At 42.8% G+C, this 19,826-nt stretch overlaps 1 protein-coding gene across 4 annotated transcripts in view; it reads left to right on the top strand.

The window, feature by feature from the left end:
- TARBP1 (tRNA guanosine 2 -O-methyltransferase TARBP1) overlaps window positions 1-19,826 on the top strand; it is a 113,953-nt gene that overhangs the window by 56,118 nt on the left and 38,009 nt on the right. For 3 of the 4 annotated variants that reach the window (XM_075596792.1, XM_075596793.1, XM_075596794.1), the window contains exons 19-24: window positions 235-306; window positions 10,312-10,432; window positions 11,250-11,360; window positions 12,246-12,395; window positions 15,223-15,309; window positions 17,992-18,188. In XM_075596792.1, coding sequence (XP_075452907.1) covers window positions 235-306; window positions 10,312-10,432; window positions 11,250-11,360; window positions 12,246-12,395; window positions 15,223-15,309; window positions 17,992-18,188 — 738 coding nt within the window. The remainder of the gene's footprint in view (window positions 1-234; window positions 307-10,311; window positions 10,433-11,249; window positions 11,361-12,245; window positions 12,396-15,222; window positions 15,310-17,991; window positions 18,189-19,826) is intronic. The other variant, XM_075596795.1, reaches the window with a different exon arrangement.

The following is a 19,826-nucleotide window of genomic DNA, read 5'->3' as shown; positions in this document are numbered from 1 at the left end:
GTTTCGGTTATCATGGAATTTTTTGAGCTGTACGAGTGCAGGCTACCAGCTCAATTGAAGCAATATGACATTATTAAATGCCACTTGGGCCCTAGAGGATTCTGGGACTTTTGACATTCTTAGAACAGCACAAGGACAGGAGAAAGGAAAATGTGGAGCATCCACTGTCATGTTATGTTTTACAGCTGTGCTAAAACAGACATGACATTAAACTTGTTCTTGTTTCCTTAAAAGGTTAATCCAAGATATGCATGCTTTTATTGACAATCTGGGGAATGATTGTGCAGCAAATGTTGCTGTAAAAAGGTAAGCTTATATTTGTTGCCTACTGACTGCTGGAGCTAGTGCCACTTTCAAACAGTTTTAAGTGAAGGGAGCGTAAGGTGTCAGAGAGTTATCGCTTTAGATGTTGTTTTCACTAGCACTACTGTTGAATAAAAAGTGAATGCAAATCATTAATGTGAGCGGTACATCAGTTACATCTGTGTGTGTATATATGTATGTGTGTGTATATATATATATATATATATATATAGCAACTGTAAATATTACTGTATGCTCATTTGCATGTCTTAGACAGGTCTGCAACCCTGTCTTTCCCCATTGTCACCCAGCATACAGCGCTTCCACTGCAGCAAGGGATTCTGGGAAATGACATGCAAATGAGCACTCAGTGCCACCTTTTGTCTCAAGCTCGTATTACACAAGCCAATCCTCAAGCCAATGCATGGTGTTTTAAACACAGCTTTTAGACAGAGATATATATATGTGTATGTGTGTGTGTATAAGTGAAAATTGATATCCTACTTACCAAATTTTCAGTTCCTGGATAGTCTCCATGGCCGTGTGCACCAATGGGTTAAGTCCCACCCTCTAGCTGAGATAGGACAGAATAAACTTCACATGTAGGACATAATTAGCCACACCTTTCCTTTCCAGGTAGTCTTGTAGTGTCAAAGCTGAAAATATAATCTTATAACATTAACATAAGTCCCCCCTAATCAAGGGATGGGATTGGTTCGCACTACCATGGAAACAATCTAGGAAATTACAATGACGTTAAATTGGATATCAATTTTCACTTTTCCTGGTCGTCCCATGGCAGTGGTCACCAATGGAAAGTGCACAAGCAGTACCAACATAAAGGGAGGGAAATAAAATACACCTTAAACCAGCGGGGCGCGAGACTCACTTCGGGGTTTACAGAGGCGCCCGCACGCTTCCCAAATGCATGTAACTTAATGCCTGGGAGCTGCAGGGCCTATGTAAACTTCTACTTACCTTGTTTCACAATCTCCTGGTCACGCGTCGCCATGGCAATGCGGCGTCAAATGACGCCGCATGGTCATATGACGTCGCGTTGACGTGGCAACGTGACGTCATGATGCCAAACTGTCTGAAGCAAGGTAAGCAGGGGGGGGTGCGAGGAGAGGGGGACAGATGGCAGGGGGGCGCAGGGAAAAAAGATTGCGCTCCCCTGCCTTATACCAGGAATACTGTAAAACATGACTATTTATTCATAGCCACAACAGATTGTAGTACTTTGCGCCCAAAACGTGAATCTGCTGATGCTTCAACGCCTAAATGATAGTAAAAAGGTAAGCTTTACTAATGATAATTCCCACACGCGCATGCTGCGTTCCTGCACTCGTTCCTCTGAACGCCTCAGGAGTAAATCTGACACTCTCGCAGACTTCTTTCACTACAAATGTATGCTATCCTGTTTCAACTCTTCCCTCTTCACTAATCAACACGCACAAGTCTAATCTACGCCGACTCTTCTCTGTCTTTGACTCCCTACTCAGACCACCCTCTGCTGCCTGTTCTTCCTTCATCTCACCTCAGGACTTTGCTGACTATTTCAAGGATAAGGTGGAATCCATACGTCAGGCCATCTCCTCTGTATCCTCCTCCAATCCTACACCTGTTCCCAACTCTCCTCCTGCATTCCTTGACTCTTTATCCGCTGTCATAGAGGAGGCTGTGTCATTGCTGATCTCCTCTTCTCCCTCTACCACCTGCCCTCTTGACCCCATTCCCTCCTATCTTTTAAAACCTCTTGCTCCTACTATAATCCCTATGCTCACACACATTTTAACTCCTCCCAATACTCTGGTACCTTTCCCTCTTCCTTCAAACATGCAACAGTTATACCATTACTGAAAAACAGCAAGCTTGACCCTACCTGTCTTTCTAATTATCGACCTGTCTCCCTCCTGCCTTTTGCCTTTAACCTCCTTGTATTCTCTTGCTTGCTCCATTTTCTCAACAACTATCTGGCTTCCACACTGTTCACTCCACTGAAACAGCCCTCACTAAAATAATTTATGACCTCTATGCTGCAGAAGACAGAGGTCATTACACTGTGCTCATATTACTCAACCTTTCTGCAGCATTTGATACGGTGGACCACCCTCTTCTCCTTCACATTCTCAATACTCTTGGCATTCGTAACAAAGCTCTATCCTGGATCTCCTCTTACCTTTCCCATCGTACTTTGAGTGTCTTTTACTAACACCTCCTCTATCGAGCTCTCTGTGGGGGAACCCCAGGGCTCTGTCCTGGGATCCCTTCTCTTTTCTCTTTACACACTCTCTAGGTGACAATCACATCTATTGGGTTCAAATATCACCTCTATGCTGATAACACACACATTTACTTTTCTACCCCTGACCTTACACCTGCTGTACAGACTAAAGTTTCTGAATGTCTCTCGGCTTATCATCCTGGATGGCCCTCCACAGACTTAAACTTAACATGGCAAAAAGAGAGCTCCTCATACTTCCTCCCAAACCTGGCCCTACTACATCCTTCAACGTTACTGTTGGAAGTACTATCATTCACCCAGTAGCCCAAGCACGCTGCCTAGGGCTCACACTCGACTCCTCTCTCACATTCTCTTCTCACGTTCAAAAGGTATCAAAAAAATGTTGTTTTTTCCTCTGCAATATTACCAAGATACGCCCTTTCCTCTGTTGCTCGACTGCAAAAACTCTGATCCTCATTCTCTCCCGTCTCGACTACTGTAACCTCCTGTTGTCTGGCCTTCCTGCTTTTCGCCTACAATCTATCCTAAATGCTGCTGCCAGAATCACTCTACTATTTCCGAAATCTGTCTCAGCGTCTCCCCTGCTGAAATCCCTCTCATGGCTTCCCGTATCACACTCTCAATTCTCCTCCTCACTTAAAGCTTTACACTCTTCTACTCTTTCTTACATCTCAGCCCTAATTTCTCACTATACAGCATCCCGACTCTTGCGTTCTGCTCATGGATGTCTTCTCTCTAACCCTTTTGTATCTAAAGCCCTCTCCCGCCTTAAACCCTTCTAACTGACTGCCCCCACCTCTGGAATGCCGTTCCCCTTAATATCCGACTAGCACCCTCTCTATCCACATTTAAGACCCACTTCAAAACACAACTGCTTATGGAAGCATATGAGTAGCTCCATGGCTGATAATTAACATCTCATACATAAAGCTTGGCCCCTTGCAGACGCACACTTTCCAGAACGCCCTCCTACTGTCTCGTTCTTCCTACCAACCAATTAGATTGTAAGTTCTTCGGAGCAGGGACTCCTTTTCCTAAATGTTACTTCTATGTCTGAAGCACTTCTTCCCATTATGTGTTATTTATATTATTTGTTATTTATATGATTGTCACATATATTACTGCTGTGAAGCGCTATGTACATTAATGGCGCTATATAAGTAAAGACATACATACTTCTGATAAACGTGTTGTCTGACGATCAGACTGCTGCCCTGCACAAATCAGTGGGTGATTATTGAACCTTCACTGCCCGGGATGCGGCCATTGATCTGGTCGAATGTGCACTTAGACGTTCTGCAGCCTGCCTTCCTTGAACGGAATAAGGCTTGATAATACCCCATATTATCCAGTGACCTATAGTTGCTTTGGATGCCGCTTGTCCTTTTCTTGCTCCTGACGGGAGAACGAAGAGTCTATCTGACCTTCGGAATGAATTTGATCTAACAAAATATTGCTTCAGACATCTCACTACTTGCAGCGTGTCCAGAGCTTTCACATTATCCCCAACCGGATTTGGATAAAACGAAGGCAGCATGATCTGGTTGAGATGAAAAACAGAGATGACCTTCAAAAGAAATTGATGTATTGGTCTCAGAACCACTTGGTGGAAAATTAGAAAAGGCTCTTTAATTGATAATGCCTGTAGTCCGCTGATTCTTCGTGGTGAAGTAACTGCTACCAGAAGAACCATCTTCAAGATGAAGATTGCAGAAGAGGTTTGAACAGAATCTTTGTCAATGCATCTAAGACGAATGGTAAGTCCCAAGGCGGAATTAGGAAACATGGCTTGATCTAGTGCACAGCTTGGAAGAAACGCACCATTAGATCCATTGATGCAAATTATCTAACATCGCTGATAAGGATGTTACTTAGACCCTTAGCGTGTTGATACTGAATAATTTTTCTGGACCTGACTGCAGGAATTCTAAAATAAATGATACCAAGGATTCCAGAAATCAAATTTGAACCGGTTGCACTATAGGCAGAAGCGATTCCACACTCTGTAATAAATTCCTTATGTATTTGCTTTCCTTGCTGCCGTCAGGGTCTCTATGATGTTGTGAGATAATCCTTTTCTCTGCAACATGCTCCGCTCAATCGCCAAGCCGTCAAAGCCCATCTCCCTGGACTGGGATGTTGAATTAGGCCCTGTGATAGAAGGTCCGGCAATATTGCTAATCATCACGGCTCATCCTTTAGTACAGGGGTCTCCAAACTCAGTCCTCAAGGGCCGCCAAAGGCTGGCTTTTATGGATATCCCTGTTTCAGCACAGGTGGCTCAATCAGTGTCTCAGTCAAGACTGAGCCACTGATTGAGCCACCTGTGCTGAAACAGGGATATCCATAAAAGCCGGTCTGTTGGCAGCCCTTGTGGACTGAGTTAGGAGACCCCTGCTTTAGTATGTTGATTAGTAGTGGGGACCAAATCCTCTGAGGCCAGAATGGTATTATTGCCAACACTTCTGCTCTTTCTCTTCTTATCTTTCTTATAATGAGAGGGAGAGGTAATCCGGTGCCACAGCAAACAGCAAGTCTAACTCCAACTCCGGTAGTACAAAAAGCTTGGACGAAACGCGTAGAGGAGGAGGCTGTGTTGCATTCTGCTGTTTTTAGTGTGTGTTTGTAGACGGACGTTCACAGAGGTACACAATTGGAGTCGTTATAATGTGAAATTATAATAGGCTTTATTGTGCCTTGTCCTTTTTATCAGGACATTATCCAAACACAGGGGGGAACAAAGCTTCCATTCACTTGGGAGTATTTCTAGTGAAATCCTTGCAATTAGTTCACATCTCCATTAGTTAAGCATTTCTCCCATCCCAAACACATAGCATGAAAATAAGCAGATATAAGCATTCTCTTAATAATGAAAGTCTTATCTGTTTATCAGCTGTAGAGTAAGCTTCTCTGCTCTCCTGGAACCGCACCCGTGCGTGCACAGAAAAATATCAGCATCCAGGTTTAGAAGACTTATTGGGTGTCTTGCAATCAGCTCTGCTGTGTGGCTGGCAGAACTCAAGACATTGTGGTGTCTCCAAAGGTCAGCTCTCAGTCAGAGGTAAAGAGAGTCACTTCCTGTCTCAAAGGCAGGCTTTTTGTAAACAATCTAATCAGGCAGGTGATGTTTAGTAATTAACTACCACACTGCTAGATTAAAGGAACATTACTGAACAGGGATAAGTCCCCTGTTACAGTGTTCAATAAAGCTTTTTGTACTACCAGAGTTGGAGTTAGACTTGCTGTTTGCTGTGGGACCAGATTACCTCTCCCTCTCTTCATATGCTTTCCTTGCCGGATGCACGCTGCGGGAACCGAAGCAAAGGAGCAACAAGATCCCAGACGGATGAGCTGACAGGGGTAAGCTTACTGCCCCTGAGCCCCGACCTTTATAGTGGTTTCCTCCATGCTCCGTTTTGTTTCCCTTACAGCCATTAACACCATCAAGTGTTTATTTATCCAGTAACACACCTGAGCTCTTGACAGTGTTACACTTCTTATCTTTCTTATAACCCTTGGAATCAAGGGTACCGGAGGGATATATATGCCAGGGTAAAGTCCCACTTGACAGTGAAAGCGTTCATGTAGGCTGCTGCTGGATGAAATTCTCTCGAGCAGTACTTTGCTACTTTGCTGTTTGAGGCTGTGGCCATAAGGTCAACTTTTGGGGTATCCCATAACCCGGAACCCCGCTACATAGACGCATTCTGCAACGACTTTCTCCGCCAAACCCACTCTGAAACTTACAGTCTAGAAATCTCCCGATCCCAGCATCCCCGGAAAGAAAATAAAAGAAAATCATGTTCCTTTAACAGATCCATCACTCTTGTGAGGTGTTGCAAAAAAATGCCTCTGTCTTTGTCCTTTTATAAGGCTGTCGTCCAGATAAAGAAAAATATGGACTCCTTCCCTTCTGACCTGCTATCAGGACTTTCGTAACAACTTTTGGCGAAGTCGCAAGACCAAAACGCAATGCCACAAATTGATAATGGTTCTGACCAACTGCAAACCTTGGGTATTTTTGGTGTGATCCTGCAAGAGATCCCCATCCAATCTCCGGGATCTACTGCGGCAATCAGCAAGCTCAGTGATTCAATTCTGAATTCTGGGAAATGTGTTGACCCTTTTTAGGTCCAACACGGCTCTGAAGGTGCCGGTTTTCTTTTGGACCAGGAATATTATTGAATACATTCCACATCCTCTCTGATTCCAAGGCATCGGTATCATAAAACTGTTCTTTAACAGATCTTTTACACTTTGCCTGAAATTCAAGCTGCTTGTATGTTCTTTGTAATCTTTGAAGAATGGAAACTGTTTTTCTCTGGGTGTTCTCTGAATTCGAGGAAATACCCTCTGTTGATAATACTGATGACCAAGAAATCTGTGATGGATTGAGCCCATGTTTCCTGAAAATATTGGAGTCTGTCTCCCACGATTGTCGGATGATCTCCCCTTCTCTCATGCATATCTATATGAGGATCTATGTCCCTTTGAGGCACTTAAAAGACTACTCTGTCCTCTCCATGCCTGTGATTTTGAATGAGTTATTCCCAGCCTATATGTGGTGAAGTCTCTGAAGCCCATTCTTTCATTTTGTATGAATGGTCCCACAACTCTTTTTGCTCTTCTTTGTTGGGAAATCCAGTGTAGCTTCTGCAATGAAATCTGTAGCTAGCTTGATCTCTGAAAGCGCATTGTTGATCGATGCTCGATTGACACCCTTCTACAGAGTTTCTTCAGTGTTGCAGATCCACAAATGTATTGCTCTGGAACCAGCGGTGGTTGTTATCCTCGGTCTGCAGGCGGCTCTTAATGCCACAAACGACTTTCTAAAAGCATTCTCCAAACGTCAATCCATTAGATTGCGAAAAGATGCTGTATCATCTACCGGCAATGTCATCTTCCTTGCGACCCTGCTAACAGCTGCATCCACCTTTTAGAGGGTTATCTCAGCCTTCCATTTCCTTTGCTTCAAAAGCATACATCCATGTACTTTTCCTATTGATTGAAACCTTATCAGGCAGGTCCCACGCTTTTCTTATGATCTCCTTGATAACCTTGTGGACGGGAACGGTCCTTAACTTTCTTTGACGTCCTCCAAACATCCTATCTTTGATGTCGAAAGGCTGATCCTTATCGTCAATTTGTAAAATATCTTTTACCGCTTTTATTAGTGGCTCAACCAAAACTAGATCAAAAGATGACTAATTCGTTCAGTCATCCTCTTCAGATGACTCGGGTTCCCTCTCAAACATCCTGCACTGATCTTCTTCTGAATCATCTGATGATGATATCATTGTCCTCTTCAGACTAGTACATGATCTTTGTCGCTTGTGACCTTTGACTCTGGACTGAGACGATGCAGCCTTTATGCCCTGCGTCACTGCATCCTTCATCCTTCTAAATAAATTCTCCATGGGTTATGCAGATTCTTTGGCTGTTACTTTAAGGCAGCCATTGCAGAACTTCTTGCCCTCCAGTGCTAGGTTGTGGCAGGCTGTGCACTATTTAGTCATCCTAGCCGCCCTTTTTTTTAACTGCAGGCTCAACTGGTCTGGCAAACGCCTCCTCTGACTGGATGCCTGGGATACTGAATAGAACAATCATGAGTACCATTCATCCTATTTTGCAACAAAAAAAGTCAAAAATTAACTAAGTAACTTCGTTGGTCTTACCTTAGCCTCTTAGGAATAGTAGTCTTAGAGGCAGGCTCCATTGTAGCTAATAAACCCAGGCTCGGATGAACGCACATCTTCTCCTGTGAGCTTTCCGGTAACTTGCTCAGTTCAGGGCAGCAGTGAAGGCTCCATGCTGCTTGCCTCTTGTACTTCCTGGTTTGCTCACATGGATTCATGTCATGTCATGGATTCATGACATCACAATCACGTGAGACTGGGCCTCCAAGCATGCGTTTGGTAAGTTCAGGCAGGCGCTGTGCGTCCCTGCCCGTGCAGCCAGCTGATTTTGCCTCTTTCTGCAGAGGGGAGACGCACACATCCTGATCCCCAAACCGCAGCATTTTTCTCTGCTGCTGCCTGTGTGGCTTTCGCAGCATAGCCAGTTTCAGGCTTCCACCCGTCTGCTCACCACAAACAGGACAGGACAGGACCGCAGGGCTGAGGTGGGGATGTTAGAGTACACCGACCAACAACTGCGCAACCGCGTCCGGATTTCAGAGTCGTGATCGTGTAGCTGGTTCAGGGTAGGAGAGGTCAGATTAGTCATGATAATCGCTGTGGTCTAGGATTGGAGAAGTCAGATGGTCATTGTGCGTAGCCAGGGTACAGGAGTAAAGAGGTCAGAATGGTCGTTGTGCGTAGCCGAGGTCCAAGGGTCAGAGAAGGTAGAAGTCGGGGTACAAGCTGAGGTCAAACGTAACAGATAAACAAGGCAGAATGCAAAGGCAATAGCAGGACAGCAGGATGCTTGAGGCAAGCACTAGAAACATAAACAAGGTTTATGCTCAGCCAATTTGCCTAGGGGCTGGCTGAGCATATAAAGCACAGGGAGCCAATGGGAAGGCTGCAGGCAGTGAGTCATCACACATAGACTGTGTACTGAAAGGCAGGGGCGGAGTGTATCCCAGCTGTGGAGTAATGAAGGGAGTTAGCATTAACTCCTCGAGTGTTTCTGGTCATGCGATGCCGCCGTGTATTGGAGACAGGAGCGTCCTCCGTTGCGCCACGGAAGGTGGTGCGGGGGCGGAGCCTAGGTCCGGTGCCGGCAGGAGTATTGCAGCACTCGCGTGAGGGGCTTCACAGGATATGTCACGGGAGCGGGACCCAGGTCCTATCCCACACCGTCAGGCAAGCACATGCAGGTGTTCGAGTGTCTGGTCTTAAGTGGGAGAGAGAGACTGAGAACTCCCCTGGTTAGGACTGAAAAAGGCAGTCAAGTTATGCCCCCAAATCTCTAGTAACAATAAACAAACAAACTCTACCTTTGCTAGTAAGACAGAAAAAAGACTTCCTGGAAAGAAGTGTGGCTAATTATAGGATCTCCTACAGTTGTAAGAGTTTTTTTCTGCCCAATCTCAGCTAGAATGTGGGACTTAACCACTGGTAGGGTGACCATATTTTTCCCAGGACAAATCTCGCTCATCCACGAAGTGCAAGCACAAATCGCGCATGTGTGGTCGGGACATTTAGTTCGATACCAGGACAGAAGGCAAAAAACTGGGACGTCTGGTCACCCTACCCATTGGTGGCCACTGCCATGGGACTACCAGGGGGAAAATTTTTTAAAAAGTGTGTGTGCGCGCGCACCCTGGCCTGAGAGCTATTTAGTCGGAATTACAATCAAATAGCTGTAATGGTTCTTCCCCGAGTCCATGATGGAATAACATTTCCTTTAATCTTTTTAATTGAGAGATTGACAGACAGCCCCTGTTTCTCTGCAACAGTCCGTTCTAAGAAAAGGAAAACACAAATCTAAAAATGTAATAGCGCAAGTGTTCATGGTATGTACTATACACATATATTTGTAAGTAACAATATCTGAACAGTTGCCTCAAAAGCTTTGTTTTTAAATTCTACCTTGTCATCCTTTTATATCTGTGTCCAATTCGTAGCAATTTATTTATTTTGTGTTTTATTCTTAAGACATTTGCAGATATTTTCTAATTATTTGCACACAATATAAATATACAATGTGTTTATAAATTATTAAATGATTAAATGTTTAGCAAATATGCCATTTTTTTCTGTCCTCTGTTTGTCATCATTTTAGTAATTTGAAAATGTACATCTGTCAATATTTTACAGCATCAACAGAGATGAGCACTCTGTGAGAGTTTGTGCTGTTACATTTATTTGCTTGTTGGATGGATCAAATTCCCTTCACAAGGACTTTCTGGAAGATCTTGTCATTCAGTTGCTAAACAAGGTATAATGACTTTAGTTTTTATGCCGCTTTTTGTTTTACGGTTTGATTGTCATATATGCAACTCCCTGTTCAGTGTATCTTTGTTACAGTACGATATTTATGTACGGTTAGTGAGTATTGATTCATTTCGTCAGGGTAACTCCTTTTAACCTGTATATATTTAATTCTATGAGCAAGCTTCTTTTTGAGAAGGGCTGTTTTAGAAGCGCAAAGAAAAAATAGAAAGTTTCTATTTTATTAATATCAGCCTGTGAACTAATGTTTTAAGGACTTATGATCGCTATGTTGAAGAACTGCTCTATGACTCGGTGATGACAACGACATTAGACATTGAATTACATTTGTTCATACATACATGCCAACAAATTTAAAATGATATTGGATTTTCCTTGATGCATTTGGTTTTATTCTTGGTAATTAGGCTGTGAGCCAGAAATTTCCAATGACTAAAACATTTTACTAATTAATACCCTCAATCAAGGCAAGTTTCTGTGGGGTTTCCTGTGAAACAGGCCTCAAAGTAGAGGTGCCCCAAAGACTCCAGATTTTAACTTTTGGGGGATCCCTGTAATTCGGCACGTTGGTCCTATAGGATCTTTATATAGTGGGTATTGGGGAGAGAGGCGTAATTGGCTTGACTGGTGCTGTGCAAACTTGCCCCAATGTTGATGTCTGTACTCTTTTAGAAATGTATACACCATTTTGTCAAGCAATGTAAATGTTACATTTACGGTACGTGATAAAAATAATGTTGTTCTGCATTAATGTTTCTATGTCTACTGCCAATTTTTTAATAATTGCTTTTTTTCCCCCTCAGGACGTGCTTGTTTCCAAGACAAAAACTAGATATTATGGAAACTCTTTGCCGCACCGAGTGAAAAACAGGTTGTGGCAAACTCTTTTAATTCTTGTTCCAAAGCTTGATCAGGTAAACAATATTGATATGACTTTTAAATATAATGTATTTTATGTTTTTATTACCTTTGAGTTGTTGCATATTGTCATTCACAGTAGTTCTCCAGGTGAAGTACAGTGTATGTATTCCATTTGATGATTATCTAAACGTATACCATCATAGCCTGTTTCAGAGGGCTCTTAGGCCACGCTTATAGTGCCGGCGATGCGGCGCCAACCGAAAACAAATGCATTGTCGCCGGCTCATGCGCTTATAGTAAGCGAGACGGCGGCAAAGCGACGTGATTTTTGGTAGCCGTAATTATTTGATTTTTCAGGGGCTATCGCCTCATGTGACAGCCCCTGAACCAATCAGGAGCCTTGTCGCCCGCGACGCGGCCGCAAAGCAAAATACAACTTACGCTTGCGGCGACGGGTGGCGTCACGCGTCGCCGTTGCCGGCACTATAGGCGCGGCCTTACAGTGAATCCCTTCATGTATATATTATAGAAATTATTACATACTGTAGTTACATAGTAGATGAGGTTGAAAAAAGACAAACGTCCATCAAGTTGAACCGATGCTAAATTTAGACAACAGATACTTTATCCTATATCTATACTCACTTATACTGGCACTTGTGGATCTGTAGTTCTGCCTGTGCTGGAAGCAATCGTTATTTTAATCTCCTCCCCTCTTCAGTATCCATATCGGATATTTTCATTTTGGTGGGAAACGTGTCATAAAATATAGAAATAAGGTTATTTAAGATATATTGCCTTACATTTGAGATCACTTATTACACCAAAATATTGTATTACATTTTCTTCCCCCAGAATTACGAATGTTCCTCTAATTCTGGAATGTGACTTTAAACCAAAAAAAATTAAAACAAGATCTGTTTTCTTTCTTTTAACAGAACTTTTTGTCTGGAATCATTGAAAGGATTTTCCAAGCTGGATTTAGCAACAATCAAGCATCAGTGAAATATCTAATCGAATGGGTCATAATACTGATACTTTATAGGCATCCCCAGTTCCTTCAGAAATTCTGGGATTGTTTCTGCTATGTAAGTTGGTAACTAATTTGATATGAAGGGATAGAACTTTAATATTGTATTGCGTGACTTTTAATTGTAAATGATTACTGCAAACAGCAAATCGTAAAATCGGTTTGATTTTCATTAAATTACTGATTGACAACATTTTCCCCACGATATCTGGTTTAATCATATAATTATTAAATGTTGCAAAAGAAAGAGTTGACCGGACCACTCACCCTGGAAAATCCTGGATGTTCTTAAATCCAATGAGTCGCAAGGTGCATGTAGGGAAAATATATATATTTTTAAAAAGTGGACCCAGAGGGGATCCGAAAAAGATCCCCCCAAAAATGCACTCAATGCTGGTATTCGCAACAAATGTTATTAGGACTGAGTATGTCTGTGAGACATAATAGCTCCACAGGGCTGGTCTCGTAACCAGAAAGTCAGCTACTATTAAAATAAAAATAATAAAACTTTATTACATTTAAAGATAATACATAGTGAATAGTCTCCTCCTCCCTGATGAAGTGTGACCTACACACGAAACAGTTGACGTCACAATGGTGACGTCAGCGGAACAGTGACACCGCCTCCAAATACCCTGGTCATATGGCTTGTATACCGTGTTTCCCCCTTGCTTTCTATGTTCCTCCGTGACCAACATTATTTGTTAGTGACGGTGTTGTGGATATTATATGGAGCCACGGGATTGCGGTAGCATTAGCAACACTGTTGCGTTCCTCTAACATGCTAAACCTATTGAAGGGACCCTAGTAGCTGCATTCTATCAACCGTGGCAGCATTATTATTTTGATCTATGTACGCTGGATACCACACAAACAGGGACCGCACATTTATATACATACCGAGCCCGACAGTGGCACAGTCTTATGTACTCCCTAATTGAGCGGCATCAGATACTCTGTATTGTGTACATATGATATATAGCTATATATTGCTTACAGTGGAAAGATACCTACACAGGCATTCTATTGAGCTATTGCTTGATCTATCTATACCCTATGCATATCTATCTATATGTACCTGTCCACAAGACTCAATATCCCTTGGCTTTAACATTTGCTGCATACTTTCCATATAAGGTAATAGCCTTACTTCAGACTCTTGCTTGATATTGAGCCCTAAGTGACTCGCATCCTACAGGGTGCACTACTTGGTCACCTATTTAGGAGTCACCTAAGTGTACTATACATAGTGGATACCTATCTTTGATCACATATCCTACACTAGGACGGTCGGATATTCACTGGAGACATGCTCTTATATATATATATATACATATTAGCCATATCTACAAACGCTTATTTACACGTTTTAGATTTCTCTATATACTTCAGTATATCACCACACTGCCGCTCAACAATAGGGATTTTAACCGTCACTGTAAATAATAACTACAGTATTCACTGTGTATTATCTTTAGATGTAATAAAGTTTTCGTTAGTAGTATCTGACTTTCTTGTTACGAGACCAGCCCTTTGGCGATATTATGTCTCACGGACATACTCAGTCCTAATAACATTTTTGCTAATACCAGCATTGAGTGCATTTTTTGGGGGATCTTTTTCGGATCCTCTCCCCACTTTGTAAAAATATAATTATTAAATGTTGGTAAGAGGCCATTCTTACCGCACTCCTCCCATATATCTTCAGTGCTTCTCTGATCGTAGCTTGTTCATGCTGGCTGGAGGGATGAGCAGAATCTCCCCTCCAACATCAAAAATAAGTCCCCTCTTGTTCGCCGCACTGTTCAGTCACAAGTCTTTTAGTTGAATATTTCAACATTTTATTTTGCAGAAGTTTTATCAAACGCACAATGTTTCGGGCAAGCCCCCTTCCTTACGTTCAATATTTAAAGTTATTTTTGATATTAAATGTTGGTACTGTAATTTGTTATGCATCTTTGACGACCCAAGTATAATTTTCAGTGTTTAGAAAGCTCAGATTTATGTGCCAAAAATCATATTCCCCTGTTCAATATGCTTGGAATCCATCTTCCCCTTCAGAAAGATTTAAGCTCCCTTCATATGAAAAGCATAGGAAAGACCAGCGCTAACTCTCATAAGAATAAACTTTAGTATAAAATTGGTAGGAAGATCAATAAAACAACTGCAGCTCCTTCCATCTTTAGGGATTTTCCCCTTAATACACCATTTAACATTAGTTGTTTCAATCACTAGTATCTTCAGGGTTTTTCCCTTTTATACCTTATACCACAATAGTTGTTTATAATACTTCTATTTTCACAAAATAGTTTAGAGCGCACTGTTTTACACTCCCTTCATATAAAGCAACGGGTAGATGATTTCACAACGTATTGAGTAGTATCCTTAGGCTGAATCCATAGGGACTTCAGCCGCGCGGAGGCTGAGGAAAGCGGGTGCATTCCCTGGCCTTAGTCCGTGCGCCGTCCGAGGGCGTGTCTAGGGGACGTCACGGAGCTGGTTCACCCTCATTGGGCGAACCACTCACGTGACTGGCCCATCGCTCCCCTTAGTGCGCAAACTAAAAAAAAATTAAGAGCTACGCCTGCGGAAGCGTGCACAAGCTCCTGCTAAAGCCGCTCTCATTGCGGCTGCATGGGCTCACTGGTAAGTGTGAGTGCGGCTCAGCGGGTAAGCGCTGACCATGCCCTCGGCCTTAGAGTTGAGAGATCACTAGGAGCTGGCACTTGAACAGAGTCCTCTCTCCCTCTTCAGAGGCCAGTCCGTAACTGCCAGGCAATTCCTTCTCAAATTCACAAAAGCCCATCATATCTTTATATATTACATTTTGGTAAAAGTTACACAATTTCACTGCTTGTTTAACTTTCACATTCCTTTTTTCTCAGACTGAAGAAAAGATTAAGACGAGTGTTTGCACATTTTTGTCTGTGTTGCCTCACTTTGATGTGATTATTGAAAAAGTACCAGAAAAGGTATGAACAACTGTTAATCTAGTGTAACTAGTACAAAACGTGTGAGAATTAGATTTGGTTATTAATACTTTGGCACATATGAGGAATGAGCCCACTTAGTAAATATTTTTTTCCATTACAAATTATTTTACTTTTCCTTCCTCATGCCACTTGTGAAAAAAATCTGTTTTTCTATTTTGTTAAAATCAGCCTATCTATATCTATATAATTGAAAACGTTGTATGTTGGCTGTTCTTATGGGCAATCTGATTGGTCCGTCGGTCTGTCACTCAGCCTCTGACCAATCAGATTGCTCTGTGGCTCCGCCCCCGCACGCCTCTCATTGGCCTGCGTGGCTCTGTGATGTCACCCAACTGCCACTCTCTTCTCCCAACCCACAGCTCACCTTCCCCCCTCCTGGTGTCCGTCACTCTCCCCCGTCAGCTGTACAGGCCCCGTCCCTTCCCTGCTGAGCCGGAGCCCCCTCGGCGCGTGTCCGTCACTCTCCCCCGCCAGCCGGACAGGCCCTGTCCCTTCCCTGTTGCAACCGGCGGCTCGCGTAGGTGGAGAGAGGGGGCGCGTGCGCAGCACTCCCCGGACTTGAGGAGGAAGACCAGAAAAGGGCTAGGCGGGGGCTTTGTGCTCTGGAGCCCCCTCGGCACGCCTTCCCCCGTCCCTTCCCTGCTGCAACTGGCGCTCACAGGTGGAGAGAGGGGGCGCGTGCTCAGCGCTTCCCGGACAGGAGGAGGGAGACCAGAGAAGGGCTAGGCGGGGGCTTTGTGCTCCGGAGCCCCCCTCGGGGCGCCTTCCCCCCTCCCGGTGTCCGTCACTCTCCCCCGTCCCTTCCCTGCTGCAACCGGCGCTCACAGGTGGAGAGAGGGGGCGTGTGCGCAGCGCTCCCCGGACGGGAGGAGGGAGAGCAGAGAAGGGCTAGGCGGGGGCTTTGTTGTTCTGTAACAGGGGAGGGGGCTTTGTGTGTTTGTGTGTGTGGGGGGACGACAGTGTGTGTGTGTGTAGGGGGGGGGGGCAGTGTGTGTGTGTGGAGGGGGGGGGGGGAACCTGTGTGTGTGTGGGGGGGGAGACACTGTATGTGTGGGGGACACACACTGTGTGGGGGGGGGGAAACTGTGGGGAGGGGTGGGGAACACTGTGTGTGGGGGGGCCCTGTGTGTGTGGGGGGGACGGGACAGTGTGTGTGTGTGGAGGGGGGGGAAAGTGTGTGTGTGGGGGGGGGCACTGTGTGTGTGTGGAACACTGTAGGGGGGGTCTGGAGCTGCGCAAGGGGGGGGGGGGGGAACCACAAAGAGAGAGCGGGGAGCGGAGAAACACACAGGGGGAGTGGACAAAGAGGAGGGAGCGGGACATTTTACTCCCGGGCAACGCAGGGTCTCTCAGCTAGTGAACTAATCTTTTCAATCCTTATGATCGCTTTGTTGACGAACCGCTCTATGACTGATCACAACGACATTAGACATGGAATCACTTTTGCACCATTTATTTTGCTACATACAGTACATGCCACCAAGTAGCCAACAAATATAAAATATTGTATTTTCCGTGGTGCATATTGTTTTATTCTTAGTAATTAGGCTTTCAGACAGAAATGTCCAATTCCAATGACTAAAACATGTTATTTGTATTTAGTAAACCTAAAACATCATGGGGCGAGTGAATAGCTCAGATCGAACTGATGTTTCATGGCTACAAACATGATCATATATATTTCTCATCTCCATGATGTTTTATATTTACTAGATACAATATTTTTTTCATAATGTGGACATTACTCTGTAATTGATATGTTAGAAATGCTGTGTTGAAAGAATACTCAATTTATACCAGATATCTTGCATCAAGAGTGTCCTGTAGAGGCCATACGTGTAAACGTGTTACATGTTCATAACTAGATTACTTATAAATTTATTTCAGCGTTGCATCAAATGCACTGAATCATACTCTTACATAGTTACAATCCTGAGTTTGACAAATTGTGTTTGTATTTATAAAATATTTACCAGGAGAAAATGCATTGTTGCCTCTCTTTCTCAAGTCCTGGGTACAGAATATTGTAATGCCAATAAATATTACATTTACTAACATGTTTAACATATGACACAATTGATGCCTTGAAAGGTCTTAAACAGGTGTCAACATTGACAGGTAAATTGTTCCAGAAGTACCATTGCTCCTTTATGTAGACAATTTGAAAAGAAATGTACTGTAAGCAAGAAAAAAAAAGTCTGCAAAACATCGTCCCTTGTTGCAGTTTCTACTGAAGAAGTTGGTTCTTACCACTATACTTCAAATAGACAAAAAATGAATGCAAACTATGCTTGAGGCATGAGGGGTAAATAATCCTTAATGCTTGCATATCACAGCATTTAACTGATACAGGTATTCTTGCAACCAACCATGTGGGTGTGTTTTATTATAAATATTTTATGTTGAATAATTGACCTATGAGTGCAAAGCGTTCTAAACCTTGAAGTTACAACATTTAATACATTTAAACCTTAAATGTTGAAGGGCTACAGAATAAAAATAATTAATATTGGATTACATATTTTTGTGATTTTGTGCCATTATTACATCGCATTTTGTGATCATTAATTTGCAGTGTTTTGGTTTTAAAATGTCTTGCCTCAGTTGCCAGTAGAAGAGGTGTAGTACCATATTCCTTGTATTTCTGCTCTCACATTCTAGATCGCAACCCTAAAGAAGGCTCTGGTCACTGTTCTGCAGTGGTGTTTCAATCACAACTTCAGTGTTCGACTTTATGCATTAATTGCTCTGAAGAAACTCTGGGCTATGTGCAAACAACAATATATAGAAGAATTTGAGGCATTATCAGCAGTAATTGAGTCCAGTCTTCATCAAATGAAAAATATACACGGTGGTGGGTTAGTACAACTCTTAAACATTTTTATTTCTGAAGCTCTATTAAATAATCAATGTATCTTATTATTATTGTAATTGAAAATTGCATGTACTGTGGTGAACTTGGTAGGAATGTATCTGTAATCTCCTTGAATTAAGGGTATGAAAATGACAACAATATTTACTATAAACTGCAGCTCCGGTTTATAGATAAACTATACCACAAAAGAATAGAATGAATAGAAGATATTATTATGGTTAAATTACTCTCACAAAAAGTGCTTCTTGAGGGAGCTGCTGCAGTATTTGAAGTGCCGTTAATATAGGAAAAGTGGACTGCAAACACCTACACCAAGACAGCCATGATTACTTTGGGCAAGGAGGCAGAAGAAAAATGTCACCCCAACAGCCCAATTGGAGTGTACTGCACAATTTATCATTTAGTTTGGTAATCCATAGAGAGTTCTACTAAGAATTAAAGATGTAGCACATTATTTATTTATTTAGAAAATGTTTTACCAGGAAGTAATACATTGAGAGTTACCTCTCGTTTTCAAGTATGTCCTGGGCACAGAGTTACAGTATGATGACAAATACAGGGTTACAAATACATGGTTATATTAAGTGAACAGAGTTATATATTATGTATAAAGACATTGCATGAACAGTTTAACATATTTTATCTTTTAGGTGTATGAAACAGTTACAGACCAGATTAAAATGTGAGACAGCTTTAGTTTTGAAAGAACTTAGACTGGTGGCGGCTTTGAGAGTCTCGGGTAGATTGTTCCAGGTGTGAGGTGCACAATAAGAGATGGAAGTGCGGCCGGATACTTCGTTGAACCTTGGGACCGCGAACAATCGTTTGGGGTGTGATCTCAGGTGATAGTGCTGCATGTGGTAGGGGTGAGGAGCTTGTTCAGATAGGTGAGTAGCTTGCCCAGAAAGTATTTAAAGGCAAGACAGGAAAGATGAACTTTGTGCCTAGACTCAAGTGATGGCCAATCTAGTTCTTTGAGCATTTCACAGTGATGTCTGGTGTTGTAGTTACATTGGAGGACAAGCATATTGAATTGTAGAGGGTGTCTAGTTTGCTAAGGTGAGTTTGGGGTGCTGTACCATATGCTATCTCCCCATAGTCTATAATTAGCAGTAGCATTCTGCTGTGCAATGTGCTTTCTGACCAGCGGACTTAGGGAGGATTTGTTCCTATAAAGTACACCTAATTTGGCATAAGTTTTGGATGTCCGTGTATCAATGTGCAACCCAAATGTTAAATGGGAGTCAAACCATATGCCCACACATTTAAAACTAGTAACAGGGGCTAGTATATTATTAGAGTTCGTTCTGATCTGTAGCTCTGTCATTGATGGCTTTAGAAATTTAGCCTTGGTCCCAAATACCATTGTTATAGTCTTCACAGTGGTTAAAAACAGTTTGTTTTGGGAAATCTAATTTTCAAGTCTCAAAAAATCAGATTGAAGTATGTGTTGAAGGTCAGAGAGGCTATGGCTGTGTGCATATAGGATTGTGGCATCCGCATACATGTGTATTGAAGCTTCCTTACAACTGTAGGAAGATCATTAATGAACACTAAGAAGAGTAGGGGCCCCAGAACAGAGCCTTGCGGAACACCACAGGTGATATCCAAGGGGTTGGAG

Source organism: Ascaphus truei, chromosome 4 (assembly GCF_040206685.1).
Source record: "Ascaphus truei isolate aAscTru1 chromosome 4, aAscTru1.hap1, whole genome shotgun sequence".
In the NCBI taxonomy this organism is placed as follows: domain Eukaryota; kingdom Metazoa; phylum Chordata; class Amphibia; order Anura; family Ascaphidae; genus Ascaphus; species Ascaphus truei.
Note: the sequence above shows the minus strand (reverse complement) of the source record. Positions and strands in the feature narration are given on the sequence as shown.